The sequence below is a fragment of the Gymnoscopelus braueri genome, assembly GCF_963280865.1.
Source record: "Gymnoscopelus braueri genome assembly, chromosome: 5".
Classification (NCBI taxonomy): Eukaryota; Metazoa; Chordata; class Actinopteri; order Myctophiformes; family Myctophidae; genus Gymnoscopelus; species Gymnoscopelus braueri.
The window spans coordinates 29365979-29390505 of NC_137606.1; the positions used below are offsets into that span (position 1 = coordinate 29365979).

The 24527-nt window shown below is 41.7% G+C and overlaps 2 protein-coding genes across 2 annotated transcripts in view; both read right to left on the bottom strand.

Annotated features, from left to right (window-relative positions):
• Nucleotides 1–1950: 1950 nt before the first annotated feature.
• dusp14 (dual specificity phosphatase 14) lies at nucleotides 1951–14014 on the bottom strand. Its single transcript, XM_080428538.1, has 2 exons — nucleotides 13808–14014; nucleotides 1951–3807 (listed from the first exon to the last, which is right to left on the bottom strand). The coding sequence occupies exon 2, from the start codon at nucleotides 3691–3693 to the stop codon at nucleotides 3058–3060; it is 636 nt and encodes a 211-aa protein (XP_080284664.1). The 5' UTR covers nucleotides 3694–3807; nucleotides 13808–14014; the 3' UTR covers nucleotides 1951–3057.
• A 5842-nt stretch (nucleotides 14015–19856) lies between these two features.
• LOC308085856 (UDP-glucuronosyltransferase 2A1-like) overlaps nucleotides 19857–24527 on the bottom strand; it is a gene marked incomplete at both ends in the record, with an annotated part of 4935 nt that continues 264 nt past the window's right edge. Inside the window, 6 exons of the mRNA XM_080429168.1 lie at nucleotides 19857–20136; nucleotides 20401–20620; nucleotides 20789–20876; nucleotides 21229–21360; nucleotides 22853–23001; nucleotides 24071–24527. The exon at nucleotides 24071–24527 is cut by the window's right edge and continues 264 nt beyond it. Of these exons, the coding sequence (XP_080285294.1) occupies nucleotides 19857–20136; nucleotides 20401–20620; nucleotides 20789–20876; nucleotides 21229–21360; nucleotides 22853–23001; nucleotides 24071–24527 (1326 nt within the window). The remainder of the gene's footprint in view (nucleotides 20137–20400; nucleotides 20621–20788; nucleotides 20877–21228; nucleotides 21361–22852; nucleotides 23002–24070) is intronic.

Sequence of the window (24527 nt, forward strand, 5' to 3'; positions counted from 1 at the left end):
GTAGACACTTGACTATGGTATCTGATCTGCTATTATCAAGAGGGTACTGTTCTGACAAGACATACCGTACAACATCTACTTCTCACTTTGAACATTTATCAACCAGATGTTAGAAATTCCTTCTGTTGAAATATTCATTACAAATGGAAGACAAATACCATACAAGCTATTCTGCTTCAGTGTCCATTCTATCAATCAATTCAGACACCTGGACGTGGACAGATGAGGCACCATTACACCAGAGAAAATGTTCAATCAGAGTCATTCGACTGCTCACTGGGAAAGATGGACACATTTCACCCGGCTGAAATAAATGGTATTGCCATAGGTCTCATATTCCCCCATGGTCGAACTCCAATGACTCAATATTTTACTGTGAAAATAGAATAGATAGTTGTTTTCTCTGTTAGCTATGTGAGACGAGCTGTTTTGTATTGGCCCAAAGGCACGTTTTTTGGTCTATATTTTAGCACTTCATACATATACAGTATATTCCTCTTTCTTAGCTCTTCATTTTATCTTTGTGTCTTTGAGCACCTATATTGATTATTGTGTGATGCTGCTGTTTCAGTGTCAATAGTCATCAGTTAACAGCAGCACTGCCCTCAGTGGCTGTTACCAAGGTTACTATATTTCCATTTGCTGTCAATGTTCGGCCATACAAAGTGGTTCTTCACCTTCACCCTGTTCTTGTGCCGGCATTATGAATTTGTTAATTTGATATATATATATATATATATATATATATATATATATATATATATATATATATATATATATATATATATAGCACCTGATGAAGCCAACACGGCGAAACGCGTCGTGCTAATAAAGCAAAAATGAAGCATTAACTGAGTCCTGTCCATCGTCATTGGAGTGTGCGGTCCCTTCCTAAGAGAAGCAGTGGGAAGGTTTTTCTTTCTTATATATATATATATATATATATATATATATTATTATTTTTACTCTATAGACACACGCACACTATATACTGTAAATACAGAGAAAGAGTTCTGCCCTTATTAGAGTGATTTCACTGTTTTGCAAGGCACTGTAGAATACTTCTGTGGACAAGCTAGGTTCACAAAAGCACTTGTTTTGTGACTTAAAATAAGGGCGGGGGAGTAGAATCTCAGAGAGAGTTTGACCCCTTCACACTCGTCACAAACTTTGAAATGCTACACGCCCATCCTGCTGAAAGGATGCTGCTTAATGACACCTCCAAGTTCATCAGAGCACTTTGTTCTGCATGGTCTGCACCAGCACCAACGATGAGTACCCTGCCTCTGATGTGGAGGATGACGTAAATGGCTCTGCTCACTGGTTCAGTGATGAATGATGAAATCGTGGTGCCACTAAGGGATGTTTACTTTTAGAGCTCCCCTCAAAATCAAGTGCAGAATACTCACATTTTGCACACTGGAACAGAGGGAGAGGAGGAGGAAGGAGAGGTGGATTTCATCTATTTGGAGACAAATGGTGGAATGTTTGGCCCATTGTGGGACATCTGTATCATGCTTGGCCTGTCATCAGACCAGGCCTGTGTCTGTGGGTAATGGTATTTACTGTGGAGACCATTCAGAAGGTCCCTCAGATTTAAGGGCACAAGACAAATAGCACTCATCAATGTCTGCTGTATCATTCGCTGCTGCTCTGTAGCCACCCTAAATGAAAATGAATGATATGACATCTGAAGACCTCTCTGTTTGGAACAATGTTGGTGTTTGCACATTGTGTTAAAAGATAAATTTGTTTTCCCCCACACTTACTGTGTGCGGTTAAAAATGTTAGTTTACCTTGTGTGGCGATACATTCATGTTTTAAATTAGACAAAGACTTTTGATCATATATTTTTATTTTTTTAATCAAATTTGAACACAAACAGTGGCATCTGGATCTCATTTTTTACATTATTAATACTTTTCTAAGGGCATGAAATCAAGCGTAAGCTTGCCGTTTATGCCTAGAACAAAGACATGATTCTCCCCTGCTACAGCCAATCCCCTCCCACCACCCAAAAAAAAGCTATTTATTAAACAAGTGCATAACTCTTCAAAACCACAACTGGAGAACGGTTTACCCATAGAAGCACATCGGTTATTGGGTTTTATGTAGTATCTCACTGTACTTCTCTTTCTAGAACCTCACATTAATTGACAACAAGGCAAAAAACTGTGGGATAGAGAAGCCATGTTAGTTCTTCCAAGCATCTACTGTATCATAGTGTTGATGTGCGGGAGGAGGTTGACATATTTTCTTGAACAGCAACATCATATCACAATCCATTACAGTGCAGTATTGTCACATGACTGCACAGTTGTCTCTGTGTTTCATACGTTCTTCACACCGCTAGCTTACATCATTTCACTTTGAGGTTAAACAAGGCGGATATAGTTACAACTTAAAGTGCACCATAACCCACTATTCTTTATCATACTGACAAGTCCAGTAAAACATTTTTGTTAATATATATTTTATATATTTTTTTCGGTACACTTATAAGTATCTTAAATGCTACCATGAATTGAGAGCATTACTTGCTGCCCTTCACATCAAAGACAACCGCAAAACTGGCACAATACCATCACATGACATCACGTCAAGAAAAGGACTTTAGTCACACCCCTCGCAGAGTACTCGTATCCTCTGTGTGGTCCAATGGAAAGTCAAGCCAGGAAATGCACAGCAGCTGTCACTACTCTAATGGCATGTGGCATCGCTTGTGCTCCTGTCATTCCTTTGGTCCTCAGGATTCTGGTCTTGAAAGGCCTTGCTCCCTCTCAGAGATAACTGGTTGGTTGGCAGGGGTTGGCATCATAGACAACCAAAGTGTCTTGATTGTTTAGGCTCCTGCCATCTAAATGCTCCAGGGTTAATTAATTAAGCTTCACATACACAGACACTCACACGCATCTCATTTTAGCCTTTCTGGCTGTGGGTACATGCATGAACCTGCAGCCCAGGGAAAAAGGATTTAAATGCAACAGAGGTGATCATCATCTCCGCTCACTTTACTCCTCCATCCTGCTCCCTGTTGACTAGGGCCCAGGGCCTTTCTCACAGGCCCCAGTAGGGAGCGAGGGTCCTGCGGTCTCTCTCATAGACATCAGGTATGACCCCATAAGGTGTCTGAATCATCTTAACAGAGTTTCTGCCAAACAGCTTTCTCTCATACTCAATGAGCTGGCGCCAGAAGCCACCGTTAGGCCTGATGACGGGGCGTCGGGCTTTGACCCAGGCATGAGCCTCGGCCAGAGACACGCGGTGGTACTTCATCAGATAGGCCAGACACAGGGAGGCCGACCGGCTCACCCCTGCTGCACAATGCACCAGCACAGCCCCCCGCTTACGGCCCACGCTGTGGATCTTATCAGCCACGCTGTCGAAATACAAGGAGAGGGGAGAGTGGGGCATGTCTGCCAGTGGGACCTTGAAATACTCCACGTGGGGCCAGTTGAAGTTGGGTAGCTCGATGGTGGCGTTAACCACACAGGTGATTCCCTTGGACAGGAGCAGGCTGCGATTGGATGCTACATTGCCTCTGCTCAAGAAGAGGTTGGGGGTGATTTGTGCAATGCCCCCCAGCAGGCTGCCACTCTCCGCCAGAAGCCTGGGCACAGTCGTGGGCACTACAGAGCCGCGGTGGTGATGGTGGTGGTGATGGTGGAAAAAGTTCTGGCTGCGGGAACCCATTGAAGAATTGATTGGGCTGGAATGCTACAGAATAAGCAACGAGAAGAAAACTGGGAGATTCTCAGTGGCTTGACGACATAGTAGTGCGATATCAGCAGACAGCTCCAAATATACCTGAAACACACAAACAGACAGATCTAAATAAACACCCTGCCTCAGTGTAGACTAGTGTAGAGATGCTGTGTTCACACTAGCGGCAACAAAGCTTCAGTCTACAGGACATTTACAATGAAAGCCAGTGACATGCAGCTACAAAGTGACACCCAGCGCTTGTCGCTGAATGACGGGTGTGCTGCGGCACAAATCAAAATTGACTACTCGAGTTTAGTGGGCCTAGGCTGCCCCTCAGCGGGTAGCGTGCATTAAAAAAGAATTTCACCCACTGCTTTACAACTGTACAACTGTGATGTGACTGATTCTGATTCTTACTGATTCTCATTCTAGAGGGGAATTGAAGGGGTGAGTGAGGGTGTGGAGGTCAGTGGGGGTGGTACAGCCCCCCAGGGGTTAAAAAGTTCAGGGGGAGCTGAAAGCAATGGGATGGGCTGTGACTTGTGACAGGGCCTGACTGTCACAGGGCCGTCATGGTAACATGTTATCAAGTTACCATGATACTGACATGATACTCACCATGATACTGACTGACATGATACTGACCATGATACTGACATGATACTGACCATGATACTGACCATGATACTGACATGATACTGACCATGATACTGACCATGATACTGACATGATACTGACCATGATACTGACCATGATACTGACATGATACTGACCATGATACTGACCATGATACTGACATGATACTGACCATGATACTGACATGATACTGACCATGATACTGACCATGATACTGACATGACACTGACCATGATACTGACATGATACTGACCATGATACTGACATGATACTGACCATGATACTGACATGATACTGACCATGATACTGACCATGATACTGACATGATACTGACCATGATACTGACATGATACTGACCATGATACTGACCATGATACTGACATGATACTGACCATGATACTGACCATGATACTGACATGATACTGACCATGATACTGACCATGATACTGACATGATACCATGATACTGACCATGATACTGACCATGATACTGATCTGATACTGACCATGATACTGACCATGACACTGACCATGATACTGACCATGACACTGACCATGATACTGACCATGACACAGACCATGATACTGACCATGACACTGACCATGATACTGACCACAATTCTACTCAATAATCGTAACAGGCTTTTTTTCTGTCCCTGTGAAGTAGGCTAACAATTACATAATAATCACATATAATAACAGTCCTAACAGTTCAGTTTTCTAAATTATTTAAATAAGCAACACAATACACCATAAAAATAAAGCTTACATTTTAATTGGGTGTGGGGGCGGTACCTGGATATCGGATAGGGGCACTGGTCCAAAAAAGGTTGAGAAACACTGGTGTAGGAGCTTATAGTGGGCCTAGAGTGCTCCTCAGGCGGGTTACAGGTGGCTGTGTGGGGTGGGTTTTTAAAACGTTGACTCTGCATCAATGTACAGGACAGGTATGGCCACGCATGGCTGTTTGTAGTTCTGTCGCTGCTAGTGTAAATGCAGCATTAGACTGGCAACCATGCAAGGAGAGAGTACCATCAGTGCATTTGCAATTACATTCAATATTTGCTTGGATGGCAATGTGCTGAGACAGTTGTTTCTGGAAAAATGCTATGCTGTTTGTCTCCAGAGGGCAAATTTGGAGATACACTTCAGACTGCATTATAGTCAGGGAGTATGTCAGTCTGGCTAGAGACTAATGGCGCTTTCTTGCATGGTACCGGCCCGACATAATCTCCTCCTTCCGACCTGGCGGAGATAAAATAGCAGAGTAGAGTCGAGTCAAGGGTCAAGTTTAGACGGTACCCATGCGGTGGAAAAGCACCATAAGATCCAATCAAGCCAGCAGGATATAACATTTAATACTTGTTACACTAGTAGTGATAATTAATCTATCTATACTGTGTAATTCACGTTACAATGCCTTCAAAGGACTTTTGTATTTCTTTATAACTTGCAGGGAATTAAATCAAGAAAGACTGTGCCATTGAAGGAATAGTTCACCCAAATAATGACTTATTTTCTATCAATTTACATGCAGCCTTTTTTGTCACATTCCTAAGCTAATAATTTGCATTGTAGATATGACTGTTTTCAATTAATAACTGCAGGAATTGCATGTGCCACAATTTAATGGTGAATTCCTATTAGAGTAATTGCTTTCAAAAAGGATGATCACAACATATTATATCTTCATAAAGGCCAAAAGGGACGAGTAAGTCCGGCAGAAACCAGCTAACTCCATTTTCCCGCTTTTGCATTTTTTTTCCATAAATCAGTGCTATTGAACACCCTTTACGTCTGTGTGTTGATTAAAAAAATATTGAACCAATGAAAAGTATTAAAAAGTGCTTCTGACAAAACCAGCTAACTCCATTGGATCCTCAAACTTTCTGCTAAACTAGCTAACAGTTAGCTGGTTTTGCTGACTCCAGGCTCCACCCCCTTTTGACCTCCAACCTCATTGTGAGCTTGGAGGTCCATTTCGCTGTTCTTATCAATGATGAACAAAACCTCCTAACTCCACTTTTTGTTTTGTTTTAGTCATTTCCTGAAAAATGAAAATTTTGGGTTTCTGCCGGACAGCAGAGATATAATATTCTGGATCGATGCAGTACACATTTTAGACCATTAAGCTGGATATGATTATCAGTTATTTTTGTAATCAGTATTTTCTTGTTAATGGCACAGGTATCTGAAGGCATTAAAGCAAAAATGTTGCATCTTAGTTGTGCAACAAAACTAATCAGAGATATTTTTTACTCCAGCAAAAACATGATCATATCTTTCTAAGAGGGAGGTACTTTTTCTTTATATGCAAACTGTGGCAGGAATAGATTATGACAAAACACCATCACCTGCAATTAAACAGTATAACAGTATAAACTGCATAGTTACAAGGTGACAACCCATAGCTCGAGGCACTACTTAAACCTCATGCCTTTAGCTGGCCCACTTCAGTGTGTCTCTTTCTGCCATCATCTGGTTAATAAGCCACACAGATCAAACACATTAAATATGAATTATCTGATGTCTGCACAGAAAACCCCTGTGCACCCAGTTTCACCCTTATTCTCAAAGAGTCATAGTCAGTGATCACAAATAAACTATAATGTAGTATATATTTCAAAAGCTATCAAAATAAATAACAAAAGAAGCTGCTAATGAAATGTATTTCAATAATACAAATGTACCAAACCTCAACAAACACATTTCTGCCAGCTTTTAGTATAATACAGCTTTTAAAACTCAGTGGGGTGTTACTGTGTTTTCTAGGTGGTGTGTCCCTATTCACATATAATATGTTGCTTCATTGTTCATCTTAAAGCTGCAATCCATGACTTTTTTGTGAATAAAACATTTACCAAACATTGAATCAATCTGTATGTTCAGGGTATGTTCATAAAATCTACAGTAAGTAACACAATTGCGGTGGTTGCTTTTATTGAGACATTTAGATCCTGTTGTCGGATAAGACCACTGCTGGTGGTTTTAGAGGTATTACATGAGGTATTATTATTTTCAAATGGAAATAACTCGCCTTCCCATTCCAAATGTGCTCTCCATTATAGTTCAACAGTAAATTGATAACACCATATTTGGTGGGGGTTTCGGTTCAAATCCCAGGTTGGACATGAAAGTTACGGATTACAGCTTTAAAGTCTGAAAAGTCTCCTGATTGTCTACAGAGTGCATATTCCCTACAAATGCAGTTTTCTTTTGTCTGGCAGAGATTGTGCTTTGCTATCTGTAATTGGTTCTTGAAATTAAACTTGTACCTGGCCTGAGAGAATACTCACTCTGATTGGGCATGTACTGTGATTAGTTTAATTTAAAAGTTACAATTTTAAAGATATAATAGAAAGACTGATGAGGCTAATATGCTAGTTAGTACAACTGAGCTATTACGGTAATTTGGCCGTTTGGGGAGGCCATAGCTCTATGGGTCTCTTCACTCTACACCACATCTCTTAAATAGCAGATCTACGAGCTCACAAGTGTTGTATATCCCGGAGGAGGGGTGCTAGGGTTTAAGTGGCTATTATTAATGTTATCGTTATTATTATTGTTATTATTACTAAGGCCTACTACTACTATGTAGCTGTTGTACCCGTTGACAGGGTACTCACTGTACAGTACCTGTTGTTAAGAGTACCCAGTGTGGTACCCATGGGCACTGGCCTACTCGGGAACGATGCAGGTTGGAAATTATGCATGTTGGGAATGCATGCCCCACCCGTTTATTTACTTTGTTGTCAAAATTAGAAAAATTAGCACAGGTCTCCGCCAGGCCAGGTAGCTTATTGTGGGCCAGCCAAAAACACAACTTGGTGGAAACTTGTCAGGTGGAAATGGGCGTGGCTTATTTGGGGAGTTGTGTAATAATCCAAGGAATCCAAAGGAAAACTAATTTTGATTATATGACCTACGGTTCAAGAGCTGTAGGGGATGAATCTGCCTGTTATAGCGCCACCAAGAGGCCGATTTGAAAAATATAGGCATTTCTTACTTGCTTACTTGGGAATGTGCGTGTTTCACAGCAATCGGACGCTGCATTCAAGATTTTAGGCATTTTGTTCAAAACGAGCCACTCCTGCAAACTTTGGAAGCCAATCTTAGCCAATCAGGATGGAATACGAAAGATTGGATCACATGACTATAGAGATAATGTGTACCGATTTGCGTGATGTTTGGAAAAAATCTGTAGGAGTAATATAAAAATAACAGTTTTGCAAAAATCTGCCTCCTAGTGGCGCTATAACAACGGCCTGTTATAACGCCACCAGGAGGCCGATTTTTGCAAAACATTTGGGGCAGAGGTTCTGCTCTGGCCTCCAGGGAGTGTACAACTGTGCATGCACGCCGATCTATCCAACGGTGCCGGAGATTAGCTGGTCACAGACAGACGGACGGATGGACGAATGGACACACGGACACATGGACGGACGGACAGGGGGTGAAAATGTGGTCTCGGCCACGCCTACGGCCTGACGGAGACAATGAAAACATGCATTCATGTTCCTGTTCATAATATTGTACTTAGCCTGATATTTCTCTCACTGAAAATATTTGTGACAATTAAATACACAGTGCCATAGGATTTAGAGAACTATCAAATCACAACACAGCTTGTAGATCTGCTATTTTTACAAATGAATCCTAATGTATTAGACTGGGCAATAATGTAATATTCTGTGTGTGAGGCATGTACCTTACCACTGTACCACCGTGGTTCACACTTAATCAGTTCATATGCACGCTCTTCAGTTAAAGATTAGAGCAAGATGTGCGTGTGCTGTTGTAGCGCCACCATGAGGCCGGTTGGCAGTTAATCCTTGGCCTACTGTGAGTGTGCTTGCAAAGTTTTACCACTGCATTCATGATTTGTGGTATTTTGAGCATTTTGTGTGTCCTCCACAGACCCGCAGACAGATGTACAGACATTCGTGGTTTTTCGTTTATCAGACACCGTTGGTCTGATCAAATCTTTTAGATAGATACCTGCCTGCTAGCTACAGTAGGTACAACTTGTTTCCCCTTCTATTCTTTTGGAACCAGTGGCAACAAAAACGCCCATCCTCCCTGCTGAGGTAGAGGATCCATTGCAGGTTTCGTGGCTGCCAATCACACTGCACCTTGCCTCTGAAATGGTTGCCATGAATCACATAGGTGCAGCACTTTCCTCCACACAGTTGTCATTGGTAATAATACCAACAGTAGTACAGTGACAGTGGCGCTGGTGCATTCTGTAAATATTTAAGCCTGCTTATCCTCCTTAAACCACTTCAAGAGGGGTTGGGGGTCACAGAAACCCACTGAAGGCTAGCATAAGTGTGTGTGTGAGTGTGTGTGCGTGTGCGTGTGCGCGTGTGTGTGTGTGTGTGTGTGTGTGTGTGTGTGTGTGTGTGTGTGTGTGTGTGTGTGTGTGTACATACATATATATATATATTGAAATATGGTAATTGACTAATACGTTTTAAAGTAAAACTAAAAACATGCATAGCAGTGGAACTTTTCACATCTTCTAAAATAACATGAGAATAATTGTTCTTCACCACTGGGGAATGTTATCACGCTAACGTCATTTTATTTGCATTTTGTGAAAATAAATGCTGTTTCAGCGTGAATGCTGGAAACTTATTTTAATGCATCTGGTCATGTATGGTATATAGTGCACCAAAAGATGAGCAAACTCTTTACTTTCTGCAACAACTGACTGCCCTCAGTAGCACTATGCTGGCCATATCAGAGAGATGGGGACGATAACAGAACAGAATAATCCCTGGCCCGTTCCAAAGTGCTGATGTGCCACAGCACTGGCTTTGCTGAGATTTGCTCCATCCACATGGTTATTTATACCCTGGGCAATGGCTGAGGTTGCTGAGAGAGGAAGAGATGAGCAAGAGGAGTTGTGCCAAGGCTGTCACCACACAGAAACGATCTACTGTACCGTATGCTGGCAGAGGCAGCTCACTTTCAAACACATTAAAGGCGGTTACACACCGGCGAATATGCGAATATACGCAAAATTCGGACTCGTTCCGAATAATTAAAAGACGCTTTTTTCTCTCCGCGAAACTGGTGTGGAAGCTTGCATTGACTTTATAAGGTTTTTTAAAAAAAACTATTATTCGCATGAAAGAAATCGCCCCGGTGTGTAAGGACCTTTACTCTCAAATTAATTCAATAAAACAAACATTGTGAATTAGGGTTCAGCAGGGACACCCTGCAGATGAGCAAAACCGTTCTCAACCTGTGGGCCGGCGGACCACTGGTGCCCCCCCCCCCAAAGAATTGGCAAAACACTACGATTTTAATGAAACAAATCATGGATTTTTTTCCCCATTGTGATACCAATAGATACGAACTTAAAGGATATGTTAATTAATTAAAATAAAAGTGCTCTGATAATGCATGTGACCCACCCATCTGACCACTTAACATGGCACTCGTGGTCAGATGGATGGTACGAGTGACCCCGTACGCTTTTGAGTTTGATCCAGAAAAGGTTAAGAGCCACTGGAGTAAAATACCTTCACGGCTTACTGTATATACTGTAGACTATCTGCTGTTCTGTCCCTAGAAGACATAGTACTGTACCAAGCCTCGCTGCAGCCAAATTTAAGTCATGCTCTTGCATTTCCCTCCGCATCAAAGAAATGCAGACCCACTAATCAGTGTGGATTTCTAACTGTCAACAGGTGAGCCAACCTCGCAGATTCCCCCAATGCTCGTCATGTCTGCTCCTCTCGCTCTGTGGGGACATTCCACAGGAGTCCAGTTCCAACTCTGCTATCATGACTTGGAAAGTGAGCCACCTGCAGAGAAACTAGAGCGACCGGACGTCTGCCTCAATTTCCAACACCAGAGGTGGGACCTGGACACCCGATCATCTGAGTAGTTAGTAGCTCATTCCTTATTGAAACGCCATAGAGCATGTTTGAAAACACTGAAATACTCAGATCAGCAAGAGGCTGCCTGACTCCGATACAGAAAGGGGAAAGCAGGCATGCTGCTCTCATCAATGTCTGTCGGTGCAATGAAATCCATTCATTCACTCCAAATGTTTGCTGAGTGTGGCTCTTAGTGCTAACTATAATCTAAAACATTATCAGGAGAAAATAAGGAGCAATGAGAATACTGTTCTGTTCTTTAAATGACTGCCTACTGTAGGCTATTCTATCAGGTATCCTGTAAGAAGGACTTACTCTACATGACATGCATACTTTTGTGGATAGTTGGATTCATAATTCCTTTTCAATGGGAATGCCAAATTCAACATGAGGACACAGGCTGTTTTGACATTAACCACCAGAGCCATGTGACACCTTCTTGCAATTATGAGTGATAATATATATGGGGGGGGGGGGTCTCACAATATTACATCTAAGTGTGGAAGCTATCACATTACTGGCCCACAGTAATGTCTACAGAGGCATGGTCAAGACGTAAGGCATGTGGAATATGTGTGTTTGGAGTGAGGAATAGGGAGGTGTAAAACATATTTTATTTATTTAGAGATACATACTGTACAAGTATACAGGTTTCATTTAACATATTTTGCAAATATACAGCATTCATTTTACTGTTCAATTTCCATTAAATTTCCTTTTTATTTTTCATTAATTAATTTAACAACCTAGGCTAAGTTAATGGGGTGTAGCATATTTGCCTATCAGAGCATTATGTTGAAAAAGTAATGTTTCAACATAATACTAACATATTATTTAGGAGGCTGTGCCAAATTACTTTTCAGTAGCCTGTCAGAAGTGAAACCCTACTGCTAGATACTAAATAGTAGGCTGAAAATAGCATACTGTGTAGTAGAGCCTACGATAGTAGACAATATGTGTAGTCTAGTGGTTTCGGAGGCACTGCAACTGACCATATCATGTAGGCCAGTGTTTTTTTAACCCTTACATTTTCATATCAAGGTCCATTATTTATTCTGCATTTAAGCCACGGACCACCATTTGATGAGATTAGACTCTCAGACCCAAAACTTAGAATATTTTGTATTCGTTGGATACAATTTTGTCCACAATTCCATGCTGTATGTATTTATATTAGTGCCATAGCATAGGAGAGATAACAGGCAAACGTTGATAAAAATAACAATTCTTCTACATTCTCTTATTGTATAGACTTCTTATAAATTAAATAAGGCAGAAGTAAGGCAATAATGTAACTCTTTAGAGGTAAAATAACCCATAAGGGTCCATTTGGTTTTACTTTACACTCTCAAGAGTTAAAGATCTATAAGGGTCCATTTGGTTACCAACGCTCCATCATTTAGCTGAGGACCACCTGGAACCCCCTCGAGGACCACTGGTGGTCCCCGGACCACTGGTTGAGTGTAGACTAATGTCTTCTGTTCATAGGCCTACAAACATTGTATTTATAGTTTAGTGTGTAGTAGACTCGAGGTGGGAGGGAGGTAGGGAACGGTTTTTCCCCAACGAACCAAAGAGAATAAAACAGACGTCCCATGATGGAAATAGAGAAAACTATAGCTCTACAAGTTGACAACAAGCAACTGAGGAGTGAAAACTGTATAGCCTACGTTTAAAACCCATTAAGACCTGGAACGCATAAGATTTATTTGGCTATTGAAAAATAGCAGATATACAAGCTCATAGCGCGGCACCGAGTGCCGCGCTATGAGCTTGTAGATCTGCTATTTTTGAAAAATCTTGAACTTTTTTAAAAAAAGATTTTTTTCAAAAAACTGTTAGATTTAGAAAATATTTGTAAGAATCGCCTCAGGTCTTAATGGGTTAATAATTTAGGTTATAGCCTAGGCTAGCTAATGTGCCGTTTTCAACTACGCACGTGTAACTCGTATAGCCTTCAAGTCACAGCATAGTGCGTGTCACTGCGTGCGTGATGATGTCCGCCTGTCCAAGTTCACGATCCAAATTGGCCGATGGTACAAGTAGCCTACTAGGCTACGAAACGATATAACATTGTCTTCAAGAAGCTAATCTTTACATCAAATGCCATCGATGAGACATTGGGATTGAATTCCCCTTTTCCACATTTGCGTGGCAGGTGCGCGGTGTGCCCAACCCTCCATTTCAATGAGCATTTATTTGACTTTAACCTATAGGCTGGCTATGTAACTTAAGGCACATTCGAAAGAAGATTTTATTAATATTAATATTATTATTATTATTATTATTACACTTATTATTATTATCTAATATAGAGCTCTAGCTACATTAGCTACTGTTAACCCATTAAGACCTGAGGCGATTCTTACAAATGTTTTCTAAATCCTAACATTTTTTATTTTTTTTATCTAAAAAAAAAATCTCAAGATTTTTCAAAAATAGCAGATCTACAAGCTCATGGCGTGAGCTTGTAGATCTGCTATTTTTTGAATAGCCAAAGAAATCTTAAGGTGACACAGATGCGTTTCAGGTCAACTAACGCCTATACATCAAAAGCATGGACAGGACTCAACTTACCAAACCACGCTCACTGTGAGGGTTGGGATTTTCAAAGCGCGTTTGACGCACGAACCAATCCGCTGCTTCACACTCTGGACAGCCTAGTACAGGCTCTCTATCTCTATCGGCTGATTACTAACTGTCACACACATAGAGTCAAACACAATAAACTGTGGTGCATCACGAAATCTAAACAATGAACGATATGTCCACGATCGATATGTCCATTCGAAGTGTACGCTCGCAGAGACGGCATGCAGGACAATGTGCGATGCTGATGTGTGTCTGTGTGTGTGTGTGTGTGTGTGTGTGTGTGTGTGTGTGTGTGTGCGTGCGTGCGTGCGTGCGTGTGTGTGTGTGTGTTAAGCGCCTCCCCACTGCTCAACGCAACAGCTAGAGATGCTGCTGCTACCACCAGTGTTGCCATGTCCGCTTATTATAAGCGGCTTTGGGCTTGTTCTTCTGTAAAGTTGCTTGTAAATATTGGTTGTTGCGGTCGCGGTTTTTTGGGCTTGTTTCTTAAGTGAATTTGCTTATTTGGACAAACTTGTTTCCTGATGTTGTTTAAACCACGTGGTTCTAAAATATTTTCATGTCAAGGAAGGACCCCCAAATTAATATAATTATCCAAGAACCCCCCCATCAGAATATATTTTGTGCCAGGGACCACCATACAAGATTTGTGTTGTTAAAATGTTTTAAAAACATTCCACATTTTTCAAATTTTCTTCAAGATCTTTTTCAAAATAGTTGATCTACAAGCTCACTTGTTTTCTCACATGGTTAACGTTGTCCCGAAAGTGAATTTTGTTGTCCATTCTTAGCATTATACTTTGCTTCTCTTGATCATGGTTGACATTGAGCATTACTTAAATCAAATGCTGTAAGTTTAAAATGTAATAGTTCTCTTTTTGAAATTCTGTAATTTAATTTTGGGTGAATAAAACCCAATGTTTTCCGGACATTAACCATATTGTAAATTAAGTGTACTGTTAATTCCTTGCCTATTAGCCTACCAGTTGCTATACCTCAAATAAAATGTCATTGCTGCAAGTCAAAACTGATTCATTGGGTAGGCTACTGTCTAGGCTACTGTGTCCCTTAATGTTCTGTAGGATCACTATCATGGAAGATTTTTTTCAAAAAAGTGTACAGAAATTGTTAAAATTATGTTTTTATGTGGACACGCCTCCAGTTCATTAAGGGCACGTTCGAAAATACAGCACTGAGCGCACTGGCCAATACAAACTAATAGGCGAGTGTGCTCCGGTGCGTAATTTCCGAACGCACCCTAAATATACCTGGTTCTCACCTTAGCACCTCCTCCACCACCTTAGCACCACCCACCTGTCCTAGTCCCTCCTCCTCCTCATGCCCACACCTGTTGTGTTATGATAACAAGTAAGACGCGCGAACGCTGGAGGCGAACGCAGATTCGCCTCGATCTCCAGGCTTTTATTGCTTAGTTTTGCTAAAAAATAAAAGCCTGGCCCAGCGGGTCGGTGTACTCGGAGGTGGAAAGACTGCTCGAAAATTGTGTGTGTGTGTGTGTGTGTGTGTGTGTGTGTGTGTGTGTGTGTGTGTGTGTGTGTGTGTGTGTGTGTGTGTGTGTGTGTGTGTGTGTGTGTGTGTGTGTGTGTGTGTGTGTGTGTGTGTGTGTGTGTGTGTGTGTGTGTGTGTGTGTGTGTGTGTGTGTGTGTGGCAGGCTGTGTCTGCTGCACTCTGGCGCTGCACTCTGGCGCCCTCTACTAGGTAGTGCATGAACACAGACACACACACCGACACACACACACACACTGACAAGCCGAGCAGAGTTTCATAGTAGGCTCCACTTGGGCGGAGGCGCGGCTTCGCCGCGCCTCCTTCCGCGTTCGCAATGAGGGGGAGGGTATATTTTTACTATGTCACTAAAGGGCTGTTTTTCTATTGGCACGTTTGACCCTCAAGGTTTCAGCCTCCAGGTAGAAACTCAAAAATAGTCAGAGAAGACATAAAACACCATAAAAACACCACCAGGGGGCTTAATGAAGTTCTATCAACCTCATAGACACATGAAAAAGTGCAAAACCATGGCACCACCTCTTTAAGCATTTCGAGTATAGGGTTAGGGATAGTCTCCAGAAATAGCAAACAGAAGCAAACTATACAGAAAAGTTCAAACAAAGCAGGTCAGAGGAGAGCTAAACTAAAAGCAAACATACAAAGTGAATAAGTGATGCATTTCGAATATATTAAAATGACCTGAACAGTAGATTGTCTGTACATTATTTATGTTGACTCAGACCTCATTATGCCAAACCTGGCTGTGAATAGCCTAATTGTCTGATTGCTTTGTTGTGCTCAAGTGGCAGCAGTTAGGATGTACTGGTCATGCATGATCCTGCTGCTGTTGTTCTACAACGTGAAAACCTCCAACAAAGCTACCCCTGCATGGCTTCCATAAAGCCATGGTGATATGCTTTATACCTTTATACCTGTCTAAAAAAGCATTCCTATAAGCCATTCGTATTTCATGGAGATCATGAGAGAGGTATTATTGCTCATTGAGCCCATGGTACCTCAGAGTCACTTCTAACTATGGTCCAAACTCAATCAACTGGAAACAAATAGTGTCCAACATTGATGCAATGCTTGCTGTCTCACTGGGTAGCAAATGAAAGCGGGGGCGGAACATCCAGAGAGACAGTCAGAGTGACTCTGACCTTTTTTCCCCCCATACTTGCAATTCTGTTCATTATTTTGCAGGGTGGGTGCAGGAGACAAATAATATCTCATGCTGTCTGTCAATGTTGATTAGAAATCACCTGATGAATGTACAGGGAAACCGTGACAGCATGTGTTAATAGCCAATATGCCTGTGAATAGAATAAGCAAAAGTGAAAAAGGGATAAAGTGTGCCAGTGGGGTGTGTGAAAAGGGATATTGAAAGACAGACAGGGAAAACAAGAGAGAGAGGGAGGGTGGGGGACTGAGAGATAGGGCAAAAGAGAGGGGGGGGGAGACAGAGAGGGCAAGAGAGAGAGGTAGAGAGAGAGAGCTGGAGGCTGCAGAGGCAAGGGGGCTGGAGTGAGACTGAAATGTCAGATGAGTCAGAAGCATTCTGGTTAGATGCTGCACTTTAATATGGTTCCATGCTCTGCCATGGAGGGTGGAAATTTATAGTGACACCATCACCGAACAACAAGCACCTGAAGCCTGATTTCATCATAGCCATTTGGCTCTGAATGGGCGGCGAATGACACTGATTAATCCTGACGGGCCTCTCACAGAGGACCCCATGATGAGGTTGAGAAGGCCACAGTACTCTAAATGTATTTCCTACTAATACTCAGGGCCGATAAAAATTGGGCCAATAGAAAAAAATACCACAAAATATATCTGTAACATTTATTCATTTTGATTGGGTGGGCACCATAGACTGTAGGTGGGCACCGTGGGCAGTATTTTAGACCCACCTGAAAAGAATCTGTGCGACTGCCTGCCTATAGACCAATTATTTGTTTACCAACATACTTGAAGGATGCGGGGCCCAAATAAAGCTGTACTGGCCAGTCAATGGCTATGTCAAATGGCCATTTGTTTCACTTGGTTCCCTTTCTGTGACTCCTTCTTTACATTACATTACATGTAATGTAATGTAATGTAATGTAATGTAATGTAATGTAATGTGACTCCTTCTATTATCCACTTAAGCCCCTATTTCAAAATAAGCAAAAATAGCTGATCGATGTGACGTGTTGTGAGCTCTGATCTGCTATTTTTGAAAACTTCTGAGACACAAGACACAGACAAACAAAGACACCAACAAACAAAGGTGGGAAAATAAGAAAAATAAGAGAAATAAAGAAAAATCCTCCTATTCCACATTCCATCAACACCATCAGTAGTTTGTTCAGTGTAACATAGCCAGCCATATTAAGCGTGCCACAACACTCCATATAGCGCAGAGAGGGATAGATCCCCCACAGGTGAGGAGATCTTTTATTTATAGATCATTAACTCTTTGGAATAACTTGCCTCGAAACCTCTGCTGCATTTACAGTAAATTTACTTTTAAAATAATCTTAAAATGTATTTAACACTGTAAAGTATTTTTGTTTGTTCTTTTTTTTCTGTTTCTTTGCTCACATGTAATTTCAGCATATTTTCATCTTATTTGTTAGTTTCATTATGTATTGTGTGTTGAGTGCTGACATTTAATAATTTTGTAATTGCAACTGTACTAATTGTTGTCTCCGCCAGGCCGAAAGGCATGGCGAGAGAGTATGTTTTGCCCCCTGTCCGTCCGTCCGTCCGTGTGTGTGTCCGTCCGTGTGTCCGTCCGTCCTGTCTGTGTGTTAGCAGCTAATCTCCGGCACCGTTGGCCCAGTCGCTGCAAAACTGTGCACACACACTCCCTGGATGCCAATTCAGAACCTCTGCCCCACATTTTTCACATGGGCCTATTATAGCGCCACCTGGAGGCCGATGTGTGCAAAAAAAATTTTTTCCCATTACTCCTACAGCTTTTAACTAAACGTCATGCAAATCGGTACACAGTATCTCTATAGTTATGTGATCAACCCGGATCTGTTCAATTTCCCATATTCCATCCTCATTGGCTAAGGTTGCCTTCCAAAGTTTGCAGGATTGGTTAGTTTTTAACAAACTGCCTCAAATCATGAACGCAGCTTGCCATTTCCATAAAATTGCACACGCACATTCCCACTGGGCCGAGGAAGAAATGCCACTTAAAACCTTTCACATCAGCCTCATGGTGGCGCTATAACAGGACAATTTGCATTTTTAACTATAACTGCACCGATCTGCGTGAAACTTTGCACGCATATTCCCTAGAGGCCAAGGAAAAACATCTGCACTACATTTTCCACATCTGCTTTTACAGCGCCACCAGGAGGCCGACTTATGTTAAATACATTTTTGGATATTAATCCTTCAGATTTTATCCAAACATCACGCAAATCGGTACACAGTATCTCTATAGTCATGTGATCAAGACGCATCTGTCAGATATTTCATATTCCATCCTGATTGGCTAAGGTTGGCTTCCAAAGTTTGCATGATTGGTCCATTTTGAACAAAATGTCTCAAATCATGAACGTGGCGTGCAATTTCCGTGAAAATTTGCACGCACATTCCCACTAGGCCACGGAAGAAATGCCACCCTTTTCACATTGCCCTGTTATAGCGCCACCAGCAGGTCTACTTTAGCAAAACAAATATTTGCACCAAAATGCCTCAAATCATGAATGCACGCACATTCCCACTAGGAAGAAATGCCACCCTTTTTGGCCTATTATAGCGCCATATATACACACACACACACACACACACACACACACACACACACACACACACACACACACACACACGCGTGTGTGTGTGTGTGTGTGTGTGTGTGTGTGTGTGTGTGTGTGTGTGTGTGTGTGTGTGTGTGTGTGTGTGTGTGTGTGTGTGTATATATGTGTATACAGTGTGTCATACAAAAATGTATGAAAACAGACAATCTACAAGCTCATGACGCATGACAGGTATGTTATCATGATACAACTCCCCGCAACCAGGGCAAATATAGGCTATATGGTGTATAATTCCCTGCACCCAGGGCTAATACACCATTGTTAAGGTGATGTAACGTCTCGTACCCAGGGCAAATAAAGGCTGGTTATGGTGATACATCTCCCCGCACCCAGGGTAAATACTGCCTGGGTATGTTGATATGGGGTATAACCCCCCACACCCAGGGAAAATACAGGTTGGGTATGTTGATATGCTGATATAACCCCCCACACCCAGGGCAAATACAGGCTGGGTATGTTGATATGGTGATATAACCCCCCACACCCAGGGCAAATAAAGGCTGGGTTTGTTGATATTTGAGAAGTTGTCTGGATGTATACTGTATATTGTGTAAGCACAGAGTTTCTGGTCAGTTCACAATTTAAATGAAAGGGATAGCATGTAATTTACAAGTGCATTGATACAGAGTTGACCAAATGTTGAAGGAAATTTAATCCACTATCCATTGGAAGCAGTTCAAGTTGAGTGGAAGAGCTTGTATCACTAGTTATTCTGTTTTTCTCTTTCTCTTTAGACCACAGCACTTGGAGATGCAGAAGCTACAGGTCTTGATGAAGAGCAGAGCTATGATCAGAGTGATGGCCAAGAGGAAGCCTATGACATCCAGACTGTGGTATTGGTACCAGGTGAGCTCGTGAGCCTGCACCCTCAGGTGTTTAGCTCCTTTGTTCCTCATGGTGAACTCAATCCAGAATATCGCCTCGTCTTTAGGGCTGATAGGCCGATCGTGGTGGATCCTGGAAAGTCTCATGGCATTCTCCTTGTAGCTGAAAGCATAATGGTTAGTTTCAGGAGTGCAAATATGGATCAACACACAAGGCACAAAAGGGATCTTTCTGTGCCAACAAGACATTTCATCATCTCATGATGAATTGATCGTCTTTATTTCTCTGCAAATAACATGCTTACATCAACCTAACTAGGACTGCAATTATCTTCTTAGCAATTATTCTGGTGCAGAGCTTAATCTAACACTAAAAACAAGCCGTTGTATCTATCATTGACCTAAAATGACTGCGATAAGAACTTACAATGGCTCACTGATGACTGCATTTATTCCATCCACAAGATCTTTCGTATTCATGGAGCTGAAGTCCATGATGACTGCAGCGCCCTTTGCCTTCATATGAACCATGTTGTCTGGCTGGTCCAGGAACATCGGTATTCCCACCATAGGGATGCCATGATAAATGGCTTCATAGATGCCATTTGTGCCACCATGGGTGATAAATGCTCTGGTCTTGGTGTGTCCTTGAGAAAAAGACCAAAGCAGATCTCAGTATCTAGGATATTTGCTCGAGATGGTTCTGTTTTTCAGTATATATGGTTACTCAGTTAAATAATGCAATGAGTATTGGTATTGTTTCAGTCAACATTGATTTGGACCTGACAGTAATTAGAAGTCAAGTTCTTATATACCCAGTAGATCATTCTGAGGGATCCAATTGTATATTCTGGTGTTGTCACCCAGAGTCTCTGGTTTCTCTCCACCGTATCTCCAAAGAACCTGGTAAAAATGGCAAAATGTTGAAAACCAGTCAGATTACCGCCAAGCGAGCTTAGGCGAGCGAGTAGCCGTGCCGAGCGTTGCGAAGTCACCTTCAGCCGACTCAGCGCCGTCCAAGTTATGTCCCGATAGAGACAGAATCGCACTTCATTGTCCCCTTTAGTCTCTTTACCTCTCTTTACCTCAGAGACGCCATTTCTTTTTTTGACGGGGGGCCCCGCCCCGCCTCGGGGGAGCTCGGGAGGTGAACTCGATGAAAACAAGCACTCCTTTTTCAATCTGACAGTTTTTTCAATCATACTGTAACATATATACTTAGATTGTACTGTATGTGAACTGGCTTACGTCTCACCTTCTGTGGGATCTGAGAGAGGGCTGATGCGATGATGTTGGCCCTCTCTGTGGTCGTGTTTTGAATAAAGGACCCCAGACTAAACACCACAATGCCAGCATCTCCAGAAGTCTGCACAAACTCCTCCATATCCTAAAGAAGTAGTCACATACCAACATGAAGCAACACACAATCTTCTTAGATATGATGTACAGTAGATCCAGTAAAAGCCTGTTAATGCCATCAGTTTTTTTAGCTGGACCAGCAGAACCAGCCCAAGAGACGGACATGTCTTTGTGTGACTGACAGAGTCACTGAGTGATGGAGTTGCAGCATTCGATGGTTGGTTGGTCAGACTAACCAATTGCAGAGCAATCATCGCTAGAGGTTATGGGATGTAGTCAATCCTCCCCGGTTGGCCTAACAACTATCCAACTGCAGATCACAGTCTCTTTCCTGGGGCTACTTTATTATACCAAAAGTCATTCTGCATGGTCTGCCACCTTTCTGTGTAAATGCCATGCCATGTGATATGCTGCTCAGTACACTTTATCAATAAATATAACTAGGACTAATATATAAAATTGCAGTTGAACATTTTGTATGCAGGAATTAACATTATAGACACTTCTTAGGGATTCCCAGCGCACAGTGGGGTGTGCGCGCGTCTTTATAGGGGTGCAGAGAGGAAAAATGTAATGGTGGTTTAATGGTTGTAATAATTACACCATTACACTATATGTTTTTCAAGTGGGAGTTTTCACAAAGTAAAAACATGCAATTAAAAACATTTCCTTTTAATTTTTTTTAAAGAAATGCACATTTTAATTATTCAATGAATGTATCAAAAAAACGCTTGAATGACTTAAATTTTACTATTTTCTTTAATGTCAGCTGAAATCAAGACTGCATTTTTCCCCATCTTCTCTCAGAGTATGTGTGTGTGTGTGTGTGTGTGTGTGTGTGTGTGTGTGTGTGTGTGTGTGTGTGTGTGTGTGTGTGTGTGTGTGTGTGTGTGTGAGCGTGTGTGCGAGCGTGTGTGTGTGTGCGTGCGTGCGTGCGTGTGTGAGCGTGTGTGTGTGTGTGTGTGTGTGTGTGTGTGTGTGTGTGTGTGTGTGTGTGTGTTGCCCTCTAAAGAGGATGGGTGCATCCTCTTTGCTCTTTAAAAGTGGCGGTTTGTGCATAACTTAGTTGCAATTAATTAATTTTGTTGCTGTGTAGTTTCAGTTTCATTCATATACTATGAGATTGTTGTGGTCTCTTGAATATTAATTAAATCTGTTCTGGTTATTTGTGCATGATTAAACTTGATGCCTTTAATGTGGCTTTAAACATAGGCTATGTTGCTGTGGGGTTATTGGGGTGCATCATCCCTATGGGGATGTAGAAGGGGGTGAGATGCCTAAAATGTTTGGAAGCAGCTAATTTGCTCACAAAACCAAATTTGGTTCCACGTGTACATCTTCTAATAAGAGTTAAATTAACAGAGAATTGTGTAGTTTAGATAGGGGTCTAAAAGATAAAATGTTTTCTTTTTTTCATTTGTACACACTCAGAGTTACAGACCCGTAAGGGTCCCCTTGGATGTTGAGAAACAGTGTGCTAGGTTTCACCTTTCACCTACAAGAGCCTTGATTGTACTAACCTCTGGTAAAGGTTTTGCTGGTCTGCAGTGGATGCCACCAACAAACTTGAAGTTTGGGAGGAAGGGACGAGGGAAATCAAAGTCCCAATAGGTGCGCATCAGCCAGATGTCCGCTCTGCCCATCATGTCACAAAACTTAGTATCCTTGCCTGTCAAGGTACCAAAAAAAGTAAATGACAGTCATTTTGTAAAGGGTCAACAGGTGCCAACAGGATGCTAACCTATGTCATTGATTCTGCAGATGTAACTGTTTTCTTTCACTTTAGGATCTTTAGCTATTTACATTAAATTGATAATATCGGTGATATGATTTTAAGCCACTATGAGCTAAACAATTTATTCTGTTATGTTCATCATACACACATACATTTCCTTACTGAGAGGCAACACCTTTGCTGTTCACAGCTACTGTATATACCAATGACTGTTAGTTAAACGATAGATAATGGTAGATCATGATTTGGTCCTGCTATATGCTATTTTCTAAAGAGCTTTGAAAATGTTTGCCTCCAGCAAAATGCCCAAAATGGGGACACCGGTGTTGACATGATTAACACGTAAGCATACCAATTATAGAGCTGAGAATAACCACTTAACTGATGTTAAATAATGTATATATTTTTTAAACACAAAGAAAACTAAAGAAATAATAATTGATTGGAACCCCCCACCCCCCCTCACTCAATGATTAAGGAAAGTCAGAAGTTTTAATGTGGAGAGATCTGTGCTGACTCTGTTTTACAAGATCTGCATTCAGAGTATTGAACTTTTTTATTTTGTTAAACTGGGTGGCAGTACGGTCACAAGATCATAGCAGATCCATTCTCTCTATGGTCTGAATATGCACCTTTACCTTCATGGTGAAGGAAAAGCATGCCCATGATACAGACTATAAGAGTCATCACATCAAAGCTCTCATCACATGGTCTGAATTTGGCACTTGCATTTGATGTCTTTATCAATTTCCTCAAATTATGCTTTTTATTGTGTTTTTACATGCTTATGTTTTATGTTATGCTGTCATGTATGGTTGCTGATGTTTTTTATTTTATTTTATAATCTTTGTGCAAAGTACTCTCCCCTAGAGGCAATAAAGGTTTCATTCATTAATTTCATTGTCCCTTCCTTTCATGGCTCTCGTGCCTAGCCTTGAATGCATATTAACTGCATGTTGAAATTACCAATCCCCAATTAGTAGCAATTAGCCAAGCTCCTCACCTCTGACCTCAGTGTAATAAGTATTAAGGTCTTGCCAAAGATAGTACGCTATCAGGTCCTGAGAGGCATAGAAGAGAAAGTTCAACAGCCTCTCTGAGAAGCTCATCTGGTCAGTCAGTTTGACCATGGCACCAGGGACGTAGGACGGCGGTGCAGGGAGTTGACCACACAGCCTCTCCCAGGTGTGGGCCGTGGAAAAGCGCAGGGTGAAGACCAGGGGAACATTCAACATTTCAGCCACAAGTTCACTGCCAGGGTAGATTGGGTCAGCCAGCAGAAGGTCATACTTGGCGTCCTTCAGCTTCGCTATGACGCCGTCTGATTTCAGCAGACCATCCAAGTAATACAAAGCATACTGCATTTTTGTCTTCATCAAATATATAAATCGACTGAAGATCTGGAGGTAGTTCAGGTGGTCCATATCATACATGAAGAAGTTAAAGAACTCTTTGAAGAC

Bases quoted from the DNA above. Each gene is read 5' to 3' on its own strand.
- dusp14 (XM_080428538.1), bottom strand. From the start codon at position 3,693: ATGGGTTCCCGCAGCCAGAACTTTTTCCACCATCACCACCACCATCAC.